The sequence below is a fragment of the Pantherophis guttatus genome, chromosome 3 (genome assembly GCF_059756535.1).
Source record: "Pantherophis guttatus breed Tessera chromosome 3, ASM5975653v1, whole genome shotgun sequence".
Lineage (NCBI taxonomy): Eukaryota > Metazoa > Chordata > Lepidosauria > Squamata > Colubridae > Pantherophis > Pantherophis guttatus.
The window spans coordinates 170,625,556-170,643,411 of record NC_142065.1 but is presented as its reverse complement, the minus strand read 5'-3'; the positions used below and the strand labels follow the sequence as shown (position 1 = coordinate 170,643,411).

General features: G+C 43.0%; 2 protein-coding genes across 2 annotated transcripts in view; one reads left to right on the top strand and one right to left on the bottom strand.

The window, feature by feature from the left end:
- The first annotated feature begins 462 nt into the window (after positions 1–462).
- Positions 463–6,067, top strand: LOC148114901 (uncharacterized). Its single transcript, XM_087890513.1, has one exon. It carries the CDS (start codon positions 3,437–3,439, stop codon positions 5,186–5,188), a length of 1,752 nt encoding a protein of 583 aa, XP_087746639.1. The 5' UTR covers positions 463–3,436; the 3' UTR covers positions 5,189–6,067.
- Positions 6,068–8,909: 2,842 nt separating this feature from the next.
- Positions 8,910–17,856, bottom strand: part of DSG4 (desmoglein 4) — a 35,228-nt gene continuing 26,281 nt past the window's right edge. The window contains exons 12-16 of the mRNA XM_034429656.3: positions 17,011–17,601; positions 15,992–16,143; positions 14,823–14,883; positions 13,317–13,525; positions 8,910–12,918 (exon numbers count right to left, since the gene is read on the bottom strand). Of these exons, the coding sequence (XP_034285547.1) occupies positions 11,980–12,918; positions 13,317–13,525; positions 14,823–14,883; positions 15,992–16,143; positions 17,011–17,601 (1,952 nt within the window). The 3' untranslated portion in view covers positions 8,910–11,979. The remainder of the gene's footprint in view (positions 12,919–13,316; positions 13,526–14,822; positions 14,884–15,991; positions 16,144–17,010; positions 17,602–17,856) is intronic.

Genomic DNA, 17,856 nt, shown 5'->3' with positions numbered 1-17,856 from the left:
AATTACCAGCCAAACTACTCCAATTGAGTGTCTTTCAGTTGGGTTGGCCCTCAGGTCCCATCTGAAATTGGAAGAGAGTTCAGCAAATTTGGAGCAGCTCAGGGAAAAGCTGTCATTCCATTTTGAAAGGATAGGTTTATAAGGATTAGCAAATACTATTCCATCAGAATCCTAGGTCAGCTGAAATCACTTAATATGCAAATTTATAATTATATTATTTCCTAATTCCCCTGTGTGTAATCAGTGAACTCATTGCCTTTCCTTACTGGAAATTACAGCTGAAATTTACTCAAGAAAAATGCCAACACTTCCGTATGAGCACTATGCAGATTCCGAAGGTAAGTAGTTCTTAACAAAGATAAAGGGTAGGTGCCTTCTTCATCCATATTTTTAGTTGGTGTTCTCCCATGTTAAGGAGATCAATATTGAAGCTGAAAAGTTCTATCTTGAAGTAACTTTTTTTTTTGGTAGGATTGGTTAGTGTTTGGGGACTTCCTAGGAGGTATCAGTTGCTTGGTGATACGGTATGGTGCTAGCTCTTTTTTTGACTAATCCTTCATGTTAGTTTCTTGTTTATGGTTTGAATTGGGTGCTTGACTGGATGGTAGATTGAATCATTTTCATTGATTTCTGGATAATTCCTTTATTTGAGTGCCAGAATTCCAGAAATTCTCTGGCTCTTCTGATGTTTCTCTGGTCAACACTTTCGATATTTTCCGAGTCAAATGTGTGATTCATTCTGTGGAGGCGAGTAACTTTAGGACCTTGTGATTTTGGATCATTGTTGCAGGTATGTATTCTGTGATTCTTCAGTATAAATGGTGCCCTGTCCTATGTAGCACTGGCTACAACCCAGACAATTGAACCTCTGTGTGATGTTGGCAGAGATTGTAGTCTGGTTTATACAGGATTCTTTTCAGGGGTGTGATGCCTGGTGGCTTGGGAAGTTCTGTTTTGTTTCCTGGTTTATTTTTTTGATGAATTGCTGAGGTAGAGGTGGATACTGGTCCAGTAATTGTTCTTACTGGATATGCTGTGATGGTAGTTGTCCTGCTTTTATAAGAGCTGGTGAGTTGCAAAGTGTTTTTGCTCTATTGCCGATAGATCGTACACAGACGATCTCTTGTATTTGTGTTTTAGTTGCTATAGAAGTTTAAGATTCAGTCTGGATGGGTGGACTTCTGTAAACTTGAGTTTGCAACTTGCCATCATTTAATTTAATGATGAACATGTCTATAAATGAATATTTGTTCCCTTTCTACATCTGTATGGTAAATATGATCCCTGAGCAGGTATTGGATATATGAAATACACTTTCTTTTTGGGTTTTGTTTAGGATGAAAAATACTAATTAACACAACCGATTTGTGTTTTGGATTAGATTTTAGGAAGAGCAAAAGTTTCTAGGTGTTGCATAATAGAGAGCTGGCATCATTTCCATCCACTAGTCAGCTAATTCTTTCCCAGAAGCTCTGTTCAAATTCCACACAATCTATACAGTAAATGCTGCAAATAAACCCTCACTTCAATTTTGGTATACCTTCTTCTGCCCAGAGGACCCCTACTAAAAGTATACACAATGAAGTACAATAAAGCTCAGCTACTTTTACCCCAGAAGATCCTGGTTCTCTGTGTTGAAGATCATCTTTTTAGTTCCACAGAAATGAATGTCACAATGCATATTTTCCAAATCCATTAAATTATTGTCATGTTTATATCCTGTCCTTCCTCTAATGTGTTCCAGACAGGATACATAGCATTTTAAAATACTCTGGAAAATTATGGCTTGCATCTTAAGGACAATGTATATTGGATTGTGTATACCATACCTATTGGCAACTGTGGCGGTCAAATAGTGAAAGAAAGTGGGATAGGATTCCAACTTTCTTCACATACAGAATACATACATAAGATTGCTGTGCAAGAGGAAGCAAGAGGACACCCATCCCATTCTATCTATGGAAGCTGAACATATTGGCAATTAGATGCTGTTGCAGGTCTTTGAACATCTGAGATACTGCTTTTATTTTGCGGAGTGACTGGACCAATGCTGGATACATAGAACATTTATGGAGGGTTTTATCTGGCTTTTACTGTATAAGAACAATTATGAAATGTTGTCGACTTAGCTCAATTTTGAGTCACAGAAAGAGCCACACCCTACCCAGCTGCTATGGTGCAATGTCATTGAAGCAAAGATTGAGTTATATTTAAAAAGAGAGAGGCCATTACCCGACATTTAGGATTGAATCACTTAGCTTTTTGTAAACAGGCATATGAGATAAAAGTTTGATATTCTCCCTTGAGGGTGGAGACAGCAGCCAGACGTGGGTTGTGCTCATTGGTCAGAGGATGGACTGAGCCTGGAATTCTTTTAAATCCGCCCCCTGTTGCTAGGGCTCCCGCTTTTTGCTCAGTCATCAGACTGGACAGTTGTGTGGATTGGAGCTCTAGTAGTCTTGTGTATTAGAGCTAATTTCTTCTGCTGGATTATTTGGTTGACATTGGACGGTTTGACAATTCTATTCTAATCTGATTTGGAACCTTCCCTAGCAAGGGATTCCTTGAATCCCTGCAGTTTATTTCTCCTTGCCTCCATTCCTCCCCTTTGTCATCTTCATTAGAAGGTCAGTGTTTTAACCTGGTCAGTGGAGTTTAGTGCTCCCCTGGGGAGGGTGGTCCCACTGGCTATCACCTTCTGGTGTAGCCGTTCGCCTCAGGCCACTCAGTGGAGTCTATGCTCCCTTTTTTTCGGGCTGGCAGCCATTTTGTCCCTCGTGGTCTCGCTGCTGTTGCTGCCTTTAGTTTGGGGCCTTGCGCTCTCTGAGCTTCGCCGCTTGTCGGCTGCATAATTCTCCCGGCTCTTACTCACCCGATAGTGCCGGAGGTCTTGTTAGCGGCTTGGATAGCCTCTGCCTCTAATTCGGCACCTGGCTTCTTAGTAAGCCATCCAGAGCGGTGTGATTGCCTTGCGCTAGTGGAGCATCGCGCTCCCCGCCTTCTGCCTGCTTTGCCTGTTCCTTTTTTTTTCTGCGCCCGGCGTTAATTGCCTTCAGCTGACTAGCACTTTCGCCGGCGCTTCGGAGGAGCATGCTGCCTGTGAGCGCTCGCCCTTCTAGGCAGAGACCTGTGCTTTTCGGGTGAATTAGGCTCTGCTGTGTGGCGTTGCAGCCCCCAACATAAGAGAGCTCTTAGCGCTCCTGTCTGACTTCGCACCCGCGCCATTTTGTGGCGCCCTAAAACGGCCCTAGCCTCTCTGCTGAGAGTCCCCTGTCCTTCTGACGGAGTCTCTCCTTTCTAACAGCAGTGCCTATCTGAGGCTAATTGGGGGTTCTTAGGCTGCTGGGTCTTTCTTGATTCCATTAATTGTACAATATTTGGGTACTAGCCAAATTTCCTCCCTGCCACTATCTTATACTGGTCATCAAGGCTTATCATGCCTAAATCAATATCTAAATCAAAACATGGCCGAAAGGCCACAGTTCAAGCCCAGTCAGTGGCCTCAAGCAGGGAGGTGCAGACCCAGGGGCATAATGAGGGACCTCTACTGAGCCCTTCCCGCACAGGCGCAAAACGTTCTGCCAAGGCTCCCACCTCACAGATAGGTCATGACAACTCTGGCAGGAACCAAGATAGAGCAGCTCCTAACCTTGACCTGGCTCATCCCAAGAGACTCAGGGCTAACTCTAATGTCCCTGGACACGCAGCTTCTGTGTCTTCTGATCAGGTGTCTCTTCAGGATTATCAGTTGTCAGCTGAATCAGCTGATGTATGGGGGTCCTCTTCTGCCAGGGGTAGGGTTTCTACTGTGGAGTCTAATGCTCCCGTCCCTTCGGGACTCCAACCCTCTTCCCTTTCTGTCCCGGACCGAACCTCTACTGAGGTCGGTCCGGCTCCTGGTCAAACTCAGGTTTCTTGGCGACCTGAGGATATTCAGCGCATGATCACTGTGGCAGTGCAGCAATCCTTGGCAGAGCGTGGTTTTCCTGCTAAGACACCAACTCCCCTCCAGCCTGCGCCTTCTGTATCTGAGGAGCCTATGGAGGATTTTAATATGGAAGATGCAATTTCTCTGGCGGGTTCAGATTCCCCAGCAATTTCCTGTGTCAGCGATCATGTCATCCAGGCTGACACTGAAGCTCCTGAACCAGAGTTATCTGAGGATGAGGGGTTGCCCGCAGATCAACCTGCATTTACTGGTCTGTTTCCCCAGGCCCTTTTTAAGTCGCTATTATTTAAAGCGGTAAATGCAGCCCAGCTGGGTCCATCTCCCACTCCAGAACCTGCAACTACGGCAGGTTCCTTGAACCCGTTGTTTGCGGAACAACCTAAATCGATAACAACGATCCCAACCCCTCCTCTCTTTTTAGAGGTCATACACAAGCAATGGTCCGCCCCATCTTCGGTACCGATACCGTCCTCCACGGACAAAAAGAATTTTGTTGTGTCCCCAGACCTTGATTCCCTGCTGCAGACACCTACTGTTGACGCCCCTGTGGCAGCTTTACTTTCAGCGTCATCTCTGCCAGGGGATCCGGAGGAAGGTCTAAGGCCGGAGGAACGCAGGGCTGAGCAGGTCCTGCAGAGGGCTCACCTAGGGACAGCATGGGCCATTAAATCGGCAGCCACAGCCTCCTTCTTCAATCGAGCCACGCTTCTCTGGCTTCGCCAGCTGCAAGACAAGATGGCTTCAGAGGACTCAAGGTTGAAGCAAGACCTCAACAAGATTGTTGCTGCGGTGCAATTTTCCGCGGACGCCACCTTGAACGCTATGCGGTTTGCGGCAAAATCCATGGCCTCCGCTGTTGCGGCTCGTCGCTTGGTCTGGCTTCGTCACTGGCAGGCGGATGCCAGACACAAGTGGCGCCTAGCCTCTGTCCCCTTTTCGGGCACGAAGTTGTTCGGTGATGCCTTGGACAAGTTTCTTATCGAAACCAAGGACAAACGAAAGATCTTACCTGCTGTTTTTCGACGAGGGGAACCCCGTTTTCTTCCTTATGGTCCTCGCCCCCCGATGAGATCTTCGGAGGGCGGTTTGGGCTCCTCCCGTTCCATGGGTAACTTCCATACGGGGTATTTAGCCCCTAGACAGAGGAATTTCCAAGACAGACCTCCCAGGGGGAGGGGCTTCGGTTCCCGGCGGCCCTTTCGAGGGGGAGGGGGTCGCTCCATCCGTCGCCATCGTTAGTCGTCCATGCGGTCCTCCCATTGGTGGAAGATTGGGCCTCTTCACCAAAGCTTGGGAGGATACTACTTCGGATTGCTGGGTCCTGGCCTCCATTTCATCGGGATTGGCCATCGAATTCGTTTCCACCCCCCCTTTGTCCTTCCTTCGCTGCCCCCTGTCCCACATAGCCGAGCGTAGATCTCTCATGGAGGCGGCTATCAGTCATCTGCTGGCCATCAATGCCATCCAACATGTGCCTCGTGATCAGGCGGGACAGGGGTTTTACTCTCGGGTCTTCCTGGTCCCTAAATCATCGGGTGGGTGGAGATCCATTCTGGACCTTAAATGTTTGAACCAGTTTGTAATCTATAGAAGGTTCAAAATGCAATCCTTACGTTCAATCCTAGACGGTGTTCGGAGGGGCGATCTCCTCTGCTCAATAGACCTCACGGAGGCTTACCTCCATATCCCCATTCGCCCTTCCCATAGGAAGTTCCTCCGTTTTTGTTATGCTGGGGTTCACTACCAGTACACGGCCTTGCCCTTTGGCCTTTCCTCTGCTCCCCGTAGCTTCACAAAAATTTTGGCGGCCTTGGCGGCTCACCTCAGGCTTCAGGCCGTTCGTCTCCAGTGTTACCTGGATGACATCCTCCTTATGTCATCTTCATATCAGCAGGCCATGTCTGATCTCCGTCTTACAATTCAGACACTGGCGTCGCACGGCTTCTCTGTTAATGTGGAGAAAAGCCAACTAACTCCCTCGACTAGGATACTGCATTTGGGTGCCATTATTGATTCGGAGCAGGGGAGAGTTTTTCTCTCCCCGGATCGTCAGGCCGGGTTGAGATCCATGGTAACTAAGGTCCTGAAAGATAGGAGGGCTTCCCCTTTATTTCTTTCAAAACTCCTAGGCAAGATGGTCTCGGCCATCTCGATTGTTCCCTGGGCCAGGTTACACCTTAGAGACCTCCAATGGTTCCTCTTGCCTTTTCAGAGAACGGGCAGGGGATCCTCTCTCGCCAAGGTGGCAGTTCCAAGGGAGGTGCTCTCCTCCCTTCGCTGGTGGCTCTCTCCAACGCTCTCCAAGGGCTGTCTGTTCCTGGACCCCCAGTGGGTAACAGTGACCACCGATGCCAGCATGTTCGGATGGGGAGCCCACTGTGGAAATCAGATGGCGCAAGGTACGTGGTCCACGGTGGAAACTACCCGCAGCATCAATTGGCTGGAGCTGCGAGCAATTTACCTGGCGCTTCGATCATTCCATCTTCTGGTTTCCGGTGAGCACGTGTTGATCCTCACTGACAACACCTCTGCCAAGGCACATGTCAATCGCCAAGGGGGCACCAGGTCCCTTTCACTGATGCGGGAAGCAAAAAGACTAGGCCTTTGGGCAGAGAAACATCTGGCATCCTTGAAGGCGGACCATATCTCGGGGGTCTCGAACGTGACAGCAGACTGGTTGAGCCGCCAACAGATAGACCATGGAGAATGGAGCCTAAATCCTCTCCTTTTCCAGGGTATAACTGCTCGCTTCGGGAGTCCGAAGATAGATCTGTTTGCATCCCACCAGAACAACAAGTTACCTCGCTTCTTTTCCCGTTTTCCGTCCAATCAAGCGGAAGCGGTGGATGCCCTGCGCACTCCTTGGCCACAGTACCTTCTTTACGCCTTTCCTCCTTTTCCCCTCATCCCGAGGGTAATTCGGAAACTGCTGCTGGAACAGGCAGAGATCATCCTGGTGGCTCCACACTGGCCAAGGAGGTCGTGGTTTGCGGACCTCATGCATCTCTCTGTGTCCCCGCCTTGGAGGATTCCTTGTACTCCAGATTGCCTCAGCCAAGGGTCGATTCTACATCCGGACCCCCAGTGGCTTCAGATGACCGCTTGGCGGTTGAGTGGGAAACTCTACAGCGGGACCTCATCCCGTCTGACATAATTCATACCATCCAGGCATCTCGGAGGTCATCTACCCAACGGATTTATTCCGCTACTTGGCGTGCTTTTGCTTCTTGGTGTAAGACTCAGGGATTTTCCCCCCTCCAGGCTTCCATCTTACAGGTCCTGCGCTTCCTACAGTCGGGGTTGGACAAAGGGCTGTCTCCAAACACCCTCCGGAGACATGTGGCTGCTATTTCTTCCATTTTGACATATAATTCAGTTCATTCGTTGTCCCAGCAGCCTCTGATCCGACGATTTCTCCGTGGGGCAACCAACCTCTGTCCTCCCGTACTACATCGATATCCTTCCTGGGATCTTGCCCTGGTGCTGGATTCCCTTATGGACTCACCATACGAACCTCTTGCTTCTGTCAGTTTACGTCTGTTATCTGGCAAAGTAGCCTTTTTAGTGGCTATCACTTCAGCGTGCAGAATTTCCGAACTAGCAGCGCTCTCCACTAAGGAGGATTTATGTGTTTTCCATGGGGATCGTGTGGTCCTCAGATTGGATCCTACATTTGTGACTAAGATTAACTCTCCTTTTCATCGTTTGCAGGAACTGGTTCTTCCAGATTTCTATCCATTCCCTTCCAACCCACTGGAAAGCCGGTTGCACACCTTGGATGTCCGCCGGGCGCTCAAACTCTACATCCGGAGGACTGCGACTATTCGACGAACAGAATCACTGTTTGTTTCATTTCTACCGTCTTCTTTAGGTCAACGGGTTACTTCTTCCACGGTGGGGCATTGGATCAGAACAACGATTGCGACTGCGTACAAACTTCGGTCTTTGCCTCTTCCTTCCAGGGTCACAGCCCATTCTACCAGGAGTGCGGCGACCACGGCGGCTTGGTCTTCGAACGCCTCTTTGGACGAGATCTGCAGAGCGGCGACTTGGTCATCTCCTTCCCCGTTTATCAGACACTATAAACTGGATAAGTTCGCCTCGGCGGAGGCTGATTTTGGGAGGAGAGTGTTACACCGTGTTGAGGCCCGGGAGGGGTATTCTGCCCAGACTGTTCCCGCCCGTGATTTGGGACAGTGATCTTTGGTATGTCCCACGTCTGGCTGCTGTCTCCACCCTCAAGGGAGAAGGGGCGTTGGTCCTACCTGATACGCCCCTTCTCGTTGAGTGGAGACAGCAGCCAGCCCCACCCTGAACTCAGTCTGGTCATCTATGTTTATTTGTATTATTGATTTATTGTTGACTGTCTTTTTCTTTCCACACACCGAGTCTGGATTTCCTTCGACAAAAGCTGGGAGCCCTAGCAACAGGGGGCGGATTTAAAAGAATTCCAGGCTCAGTCCATCCTCTGACCAATGAGCACAACCCACGTCTGGCTGCTGTCTCCACTCAAAAAGAAGGGGCGTATCAGGTAGGACCAACGCCCCTTTCACATTGAAATTCTTACCGTCTTCCTTATTTATTGCTGCTAAAGATTGATGGCAGATGCTTCTTTCTAGATGACCTATGTTCCTTCAGAGAGAACATGCTTGCAATTGTAACCTAGTTTAGAAGATTTTCCAATGGATTGTATTATTAGTTTCGCTTAAGAAATATTTATTCAACACTATTTTGAAAAAAACACAAAGGAATTAGGATCTTTTAATAGAAAAACAAGAAGGTATGATTCAACAGCATGTTTTTTTAAAAAATACCATTTAACTAGACCGAGACTGTCAAATGGTCGGTATGAAGAGTGAGTACTGTAAAAGCAATCTTGTTGTCTCTTATGTCCTTCAGATTTCATTTTAAGGAATTCTACATCATGTTCAGTAGTAAATAAACATTAAAAGAGTAAAAAGAAATTTGCCCAGACATTTTATTAATATTATGTTACAGCTTCAAATTTCAGCTTGTGTGCCAATTTATTGTAATCCCACAGGTATGACATTTCATTCCTAGAGAAAATATTTTTTCTGAAAAGCAATCACACTCAAAACCAGCAATGGGTGCTTATACTTAGAAAGGATTTAGACATCCTGACTTGAATGACAGACTTGTTTCTGATTTGAAAACCAAAAAGCCTACATTTTTTCAACATTAAATTTGTAAAGAGAGTCAGCGCAGTTAAAGACAATTATTTCCTAGAAGGATGTTCATGAAAAATGTTTTAATTAGAGTTACTTGCATCCTACAACATGAATTCGGACATAAAATTTGCTTTCAGAAGAATAAAAATAATTTTAAAAATGGCTGCAAATACAGATTTGTAATATTATGATGTCATCATATTTTCGATTATTATTAGACATGTTGTAAGAAGTACAACTTCTTTGAGGCTTACGTTGATGCTTTTTATAAAATGTAAACATGAAATATATTTGTAGAACGCCATTTATCAACAGACTTTGTGATTCCTCTTGTGGAGAAACATTTGCCACGGGTTTTAGCTTACAAAGTCAAATAATCCAATTTTAGTTTTTCTTTTTCTTAGCCCCCAGGGTTGCAGCAGTTCTTCAGATTGTTCAACACATTGTCATGGGTACAGTTAAATAGTGTTCCCTTTAACAGAGGAATTCAAATGACTACTTCATAGCCTTGGTTTTACCCTGTATTACTATAACCCAGAGGTCTTCAAACTTGGCAGCTTTAAGAAGAGAGAATGGAGAATTCTGGGAATTGAAGTCTACAGGACTTAAAGCTGCCAAGTTTGAAGACCTCTGATATAACCAAATCAAACTCAAGTGGCAATATTCCTAGGGGGCAGCAAGGGGGTGGTTCAAACAACATAAACAGCATTACAGCATGGCAACACCAGCTCTGTTCCTTTTCTACACACCTGGAAGTGTCATGCATGCTGCCTGAGCTCAAGAATAAAATAGAGATTTTAATTAAAAGATCGGTGTTCATTTTCTACAGGTATAAAACTCTTCATATTTGAACTATGCAAAAATACAGCAGTGACGGGGGTGATTTCTGCATATAACAAAATAGGTGTGGCATTAAATAATTACATAATGGTTAATGCCTCATTAAATGATTGCAAGACATAATTAGGTTAGTAATTAGGGGAAGTAAGTGAAAGATGTCTCGCATTTGAAACTATGATTTCCAGGATTATTTGGGAAACAAAGTATACACATGCACAATTTAAATATTTTGCAAGGTTTCAGGTTACTTTGGGCAGATTTTTAAAAAGATATAAAGACAAATTAAAGCTACAATGTCATATTTTTGTCTGTAGAAAAAAAGAGCTGAAGGGGAAGCTTTCTGCAAAAGAAAAACCAACTCTGGATACTAGATCAAATTGCTAGATGTATTAGAAATTACTCTTGTATTTACATCTTATTTAGTATCTTTGGGTTGGTCAACATGCATATTAAATTGGGAAGAAAATTAAACACCAAGAGCAGAGATAAAAATCCATATCCTTACTTTACTATAGAATTCTATACCAAAACTAACAGTGTACATCATGGGTGTCAAACTTGCGGTGTCACGTTGCCGTCACGTGAAGTTTTGTGATGTTTTTTCCCTTCACGGAGCTGAGTGGGACACATATGGCCCGTGGGCCGCCAGTTTGACACCCCTGGTGTACATAAAAGGTAAAGGGGATAGTTTACTATAATCTGGTGGCAAAAAATCCCTGCGTTTAATAACTGTATTTACATTGGAGTGCATTCTCTCTATTGGAGCTACTTTTAGTTTACATATGGTACATAACTAAATTGTGAAGGTCAGGTTCTAAAGAACTGTGTTACTTTTTCATGCCAAACATGGTTATGAGCTATTGCTCTGAAAGAGCAGGGTTTTGTTAGAATTAAATTGTTAAAAACTGATGGGAAGTCATCTGAAGTCTTTTATTTGAGAATGGAATTAACATTTTTTTAAAAAAAAATTCACAATCCTATATCAATAGACAGAATGGCTAGCAATAGTGTATTGTGATTTGCTATTGAAAAATGAATAGATCTAAATTTCTACCACTTTTCTGTCAATTCTAAGTCTAAAATAGCTTTTTGGATTCTGACTAATGAAGCCTATACTTTATTTTAATAGCTCAGCATTTGGGATTGAAACATGTAGAGACCTTGTGTCTTTATTTTCTTGGGAGAAGAATATTTTGGTATTCAAGTTCCTGTTTAAATCACATATAGCACTTTTATCTCTGTATAAAATCAGAGGAAGGTGGTTGTTGCTGTTGTTTTTTGCTATATGATTGAAATGGAAATTTAAATAAAGCACAAATGAGTATTTGTCCACTCACAAATATTTTCACAAAACATGATATGCTGCCTAAATCTGTTAACATCCTGTACATTTCTATTGTTACAGCAGAATGTTGCCATTCTTAAGGACTGTTATATTGATTGTAATTCACACAGTCTTGTTCAGAGACACAGCATTAATATATATGCCATTTTTTTTCTGTTGACACTTTTTTTGTCTTTTTGCATATGTTGACTAACTGCTTTAAGATGGAACTAAACTACTGAATTTATCGGATCATTATTTGGAACAGTTTCTATGCAACTGCTTTAAAATACAGCAAGGAATTCCAGAATTTAACAGTTCCTATAAATCACTTTGTGCACAGTTGCATTTCTTTACCATGGTGTTAATAAGTACAAAGAGGAATGATATGTTGGTCCAAATATTGCTCAACAGCAAATATATACAAAAGGCTTTGTTAGTGATTCCTCCATTATGTACACTATCATGTTTCCAAAGGCAATATATCAGAATTTTCTTATGTTGGCAGTGCCCTTATATTTTGTTTTATAACTAAATAATGTTAGGAGATTCTGTTTCAGACAAGAATCATTTTTCTGATTTTTGATTTGCTACCTATAAATAATAAAAACATTATTTAGCAGCAAATCTAAAAAATAAAAAGGGGGAGAGAAACATGTAGTCGCAAGTGATCTTTACTAATTAGAATACTGTATAGTGCTGTATTTTGTTACCCTTCTTCGAGTTGAACCAGGAGAAGCTGCTCCAATTGTCTGACTAAGAAGATTATCAGAAGCCAACAATGAATTAGGACCACTACTTAGATTTACAGGGCCACCACTCGCTCCTGTTCCAGACAGAACTCTTTCGGTTACAACCATATTACGGGCACTTGCTATATCAGAAGGGAGGGTCATGTTGCCATGTACACTAGCAGCAGGTCGAATCACTCTTTCGGTCACAACTACATTTGACCCTTCTGTCAGATTAGGAATGCTCAAAGAAGCTGGTAACCTTGAATTAGGAGCAATTACTCTTTCTGTGACCACAACATTTGACCCACCTGGTAGGTCAGGAATATCTATCATGCCATGCAAATCAGTGACTGGGGCAGGAGCCAGTACTCTTTCTCTGACCACAACATTTGATCCACTCAGAGGATCAACATTAAGTGTAGGAGGTTTCATTGTTGAGCCTGAAGTATATGTTTCTGTTACAACTACGTTACCATGGAGCATAGGATCAGGCATTGGCCTTGGAGGTTGTACATTGGAAGTGGTGGTGTAAGTATTTTCTGTAACGACTGTGGTACCACCAACAGCAGTAGGTTGAGGCATAGATGAAGATGTGTTAACAACAATCGTGGTTCCAGGTGGTGGCAGATTTACCTCAATATCAGGATTGGGCAGAGGCATATTGAGATCTGGGAAGTGCTCAATCTCTCTTCCCAAGCAGATCTCCGCCAAGGTCTTAAATTTAGGACCCAGTGTATCCAAATAGGACTCGTCCAGATCATCCCCAATAAAACTGCAACAGCCAATGGAACCAACAGGAGTGCCTATGCCCTCATGATCATATATTAGGAGACAATCATTTGCAGGTCTGCCTTCATCTTCATCAGCATAGGCAAATGCTTTCTAAAAATAAATAAGCAAGACAGAATTAGCATTGTTTACCATTAAGAGGAGAAAGAGTATCAAAATGTTCTCTAAAAAAGTAAGTACTAAAAGCAGGGTGATTAACTTGGATTTCAGATATATCAGTTGTTTCAAACTGAATCCGAAGTGCTGTACAGTTGCATTTCATAACATGGATAATTTGCATTTTACTTCATACTGTGGAAAGACAGTCCAAATTTTGCACCAAGGAATATCGAATATTGCAAGTTATGAGCACTTTGCACCACTACCATTACTTGGCATAATATAGTTTAGGCTTGTGTTCATAAATCTGAACATAACGCTAAGCAAATAATCCTAATAATAACTTACTACCATTCTTTATAGTTTGCTAGCTACAGTATAAAATGGTTTACCTCAGAGAAGTAGCTGTCTAGGAAAGCCATATTCACACCACTTTCTCGATATTCTTTTATTCCTCCATATGTTTCTTTCCGTCCTGTTGTCCCATAGCCCGTGGTTGTCCCATAACCAAGGCCATAGTCTTTTGTTGTTCCAAGTCCTGTTGTTTCTTCCATTCCTGAACTCATTATTCTTCCATCACCATATTTAGTTGTGTAGATATCTGATAATGATGATTATTTATTTATTTTATTCAAAACAAAACAAAACAAACAATACAATCACCTGTCTTCAAGGCCTGGGAAAATAACTAGCTCTTCAGTAATTTATTGAACAACATATGGGTGGTAACCACCCCCAACTTGCGGGTGCGGGAGATCATTCTAAAGGGCAGAAATTGAAACAGAGTAGGCACAATTCCTGGATTTTGCAAGATGATAATGTTTAATTGAGGGGACTTGCAGTACGCCCACCCTGCTGGGCCCAATCACATGGGAAAAGATGATAGACATAGGCAGTTTCTCAGGGAGCCTAGCCTTATGCCTTGAAACACTAAAGGTGATAACCATCAGTTTGAATTGTACTCTGAAGTTTAGTAGTAACCAGTGCAACTTGCACATATAAAACTCCCTCATTGCCTCTGCTGTCACATTCTAGACTGACTGTAGCTTCTGGACGGTCTTCAGTAACAACCCCAAAAGGCCTTGTTAACCACAGCTTCCACCTGCTCTTTGAGAACTGAGAGTTCAAGAGGACTGCCTAATTGCATACATCTCAAATGGGTAATTACAACTCCATGGAGCATCAGAAGTGGAGAGTCAGCAATGGGGGCACAAATAGACATAGAAACTCAGTCTCGGTAGGATTGAGCCTAGGGCTGTTTTCCCCCATTCAGGCCTAAAGCCTCCAAACACTCCAAACACTGGCTCACTAACTCACTAACCAAGGTGTCAAGATATGCAACTGGATATCATCTGCATGCAGTATATATTAATGACATGTGACACCAGACTGGAAGATGAGCTCATCCAGCATTTTCATGTGAACAGAAGGGGAAGTGTCAAGTTCTGTGGCACCAACATGTAAGGGGCCCGTAAGCAAGTTTTCTTCCTACCTGTCAATTACCAATTTAAATCAGCCACAGAAAATAGAGGCGAGCCATCATAAAACAGTGACTATGATGATAATAATTATAGTGTTGATGTTGACACATAATAGATTCAAAGAACAGTAGTGATCAATTTGCTGATTAATTAATCGATGCAAAGTTGAACGTAAAACAATTGAGGCTTAATTTCTATTGATACGCTGTGAATATTACAGTCACTCCTATGTTCCTATGCAGATACTTTTTGTATAACAATTTTTGTAACTATTTTCATGAGCCCACAGAGATTCTATTTCCACAAATGATAAAAATTACATGTAGAATAATAAGGACAAATTGACTTCTCCACTTTCCTGCTATTTCTATCCGCATTAACTATCATAATTTGCCAATTAAATGTTAGTTTATTTACCTGAAGAGTCTGCAAACTCCCCTTTACCAGCAGTTACTGGTGCACAGATATTTGACACATCCTGGAAAGAAAGCCCAAGCTGTTATTAAAATATACTTTTTAATAAGTAACATACATTTAAGATAGAGATTATTTTGCTGTGATTAGGGGAACTGTTAATGGAATGGAATGCAATAGTGCATTTGGTAGAAACATGACCTTAGATTTGTGTGCAAGTATGCCTTAGTTTGGTTATAGAATCTATAGTACTGTAGTTCCTTGCAACAGTACTGCCAATGGATCTATCTGGTTTGGTATCAGCACATAAGTGATCTTGGTTGATTTGGAAGCAATCAGTGTTTGGACCTGATAACTACTGGGATGGGAGGCCATTGGGGCAAAACATCCTGGAATGAGGTGGCAGCAAACCACCACTGTGGAGTTGCCAACTTCCTCCCCCCTCCTCATGGTTGTGTTCACACAGTCATGCTGGGGATATAAAAAATAAGAAAGATGATATTGACAGAGTTATGCAGAATATGTTACCTAAGGCAAAAGGGGCTAAATACTTTTCAGGTCCAGAATGAGATAACATTCAGAAGAGGCTTAGTCAGATGCTTTCCTAATTCACTAGACTACAAGAAGGAAGCAGAATCAGACTTGCAAGATTCTGTTATTTATACTAATCTCAATAAAAGTAGTGTCAGCCTTCTTGTGCGGTTGATTTCCTGCTCTTGTCTTCCTAGCACAGTTGAACTTGAGGGCAACTTTTCCTTTGGCTGGAAGAGTAAGGTACCTTCTGAGGTCCATCACTAATAATCTCTTCTAGGCTTCTTTGTTGCTGATTCTACCTATTTATCTGTCCTTTCTGAGAGCATGTCAGTGATTAAGCAATGGGAAGCAAAGGCAGCCTGCACTTTTCTTTCCTAACAAGGTACAGATTGGCCTCCTAGGTCATGAAAAAATGGAGAACTACTGATGGATAGTGGCAAAGAGGTTCCCTAGTCTAAGAAGGGGTAAAGATTTTCTGTAGTCGACTACTAGCCCTTGGTCTTGGGGATTGGGGATCTTGCGGGAACTTGGCCTAATGCATCTCGAGGGAACCAGTTGGTTGATGCTGAAATAATATGTATCTGCAAGTAGACACGGGAATATGTACATGTCTTTGTGTGCTACAGTGAAGAACTAACCCGGTCTTCAGGCTGTGCTCCTTCAATTCCCCAGGAATGGATAGCTCCTTCTGTGCATTCAGGCACAGGTTCAAATCCAGCTCCCACTCCACCAGCAGATCTGGATCCCAGATAACCAAAACAATCACTCTGTGACATCAGAATTGGTACCACTGATAAACCAAAATGAAACAAAAAGTTATGTACTTTTCATCAGTTGACTAAATATTTGACCTGTATATAAATAGAGGCACACAATAACATGGGACCAGTCTATTTCTAGTCTACAATGTCTACCAAAGCCGTATAATCATTTCTGGAGATTCTTGCTCCAGGAACCTTTACAGGTTGAAGTGTGTTGAGTGGATATTTGGGCACCTCAGTTAGCTGCCCCTCCCCTCCCCACTCTGGAAACCTTTTTCTGGACAGGCATACCTGGCATCTACATTACTGATTTTTTGTGCTAGACATATACTTCTTAAATTTTAATCCCTTCATGTATTAATCATTTTATATCTGTTATCTAGAGCTTTTAAGGTCCTTTTTATTGATAATTTTCATTATTTAATGTGGGTTTTTTTTGTAGTTTAAGAGACATTCTTGGGAATTTTTTTCTTTGAAAATCACATTCTTAAATAAATGAGCAAACATTTTTCAGGATAATAGTGAAGATTTTTGAAAACCAATAGTATCAACATGTGCATTTGCATTCAGCAGATGGTGCATCTCAAGATGGACATCATGAGCAGAACACCTTTTAACTGAGTTTTTTCCTTCTTTCATGGAGAAATTGAGATGAGGTTCACAGCAACATTCTAGTATTGTCAATGTACTTTACCAGTCAACCTCTAAGACAAAGTTTGAGGATGCAAACAGAATTGTTTTCGATCATTTTTCCCCAATTAATGGGAATCAAAAGGTGTATTTATAGAAACATTATCTATTGCAGCAAAAAGTTTTATAGAAGAAGTCAAAAATCTTATTACATAGGAAAGACTTTTTTAAAAAAAGGAATAATTCTATCCTTATAGAATACTTACACACAAATATTAATCCTCCAAGAATCATCAGACCAATGGCAGCAGCGCTAAGAGACGTATCTCCAGAATTTTGCTTTGCTCCTCCTAAGTCAATCACATGTCCACTACTGCCACCATGTACATGTCCGCTACCAGTGCCACCTGTACCACCACCACCTCCACCACCATCAATACCACCTTCACCTGTTCCCCAGACATCTGTTCCTCCACCACCTGTTCCTCCACCACCTGTTCCTCCACCACCTGTTCCCCAGACATCTGTTCCTCCACCACCCGCTCCACCACCACCTGCTCCGCCACCACCTGCACCTCCACCACCCGCTCCACCACCACCCGCTCCGCCACCACCCGCTCCTCCACCACCCGCTCCTCCACCACCTGCTCCTCCACCAGCTCCACCACCACCAATAATTATAACTTTAACTCTCTTGGTAGCCATTTTGACACACATTCCATTTTGATCACAATGACAGGCTTGCAGAGGAATTACCAGTGGCCTTTGACAGCTTTTGCCACTGTTATCAGTCACTCTGACTTGGACCTCATAAATTATGAATTCTATGTTGTTAGTGAACAGAGCTGCAGAAGTACCTGGAAGGAGAAATAAAGGAAAGGACTATATTAAGAACTCTGCTTTGAAATCTCTATAATTAAAGTTCATTCTCCTAAATAATTATTGTGAATTTGACTATGAAATATCAATGAACAAAACTTCTTTAGCGGGATAGGCATAATGTACCCTGTTTTCCCCAAAATAAGACATCCCCTGATAATAAGCCCAATCGGACTTTTGAGCGCATGGCAGTGGTGGGTTGCCCCTGGTTTGCACCAGTTCTATAGAACTGG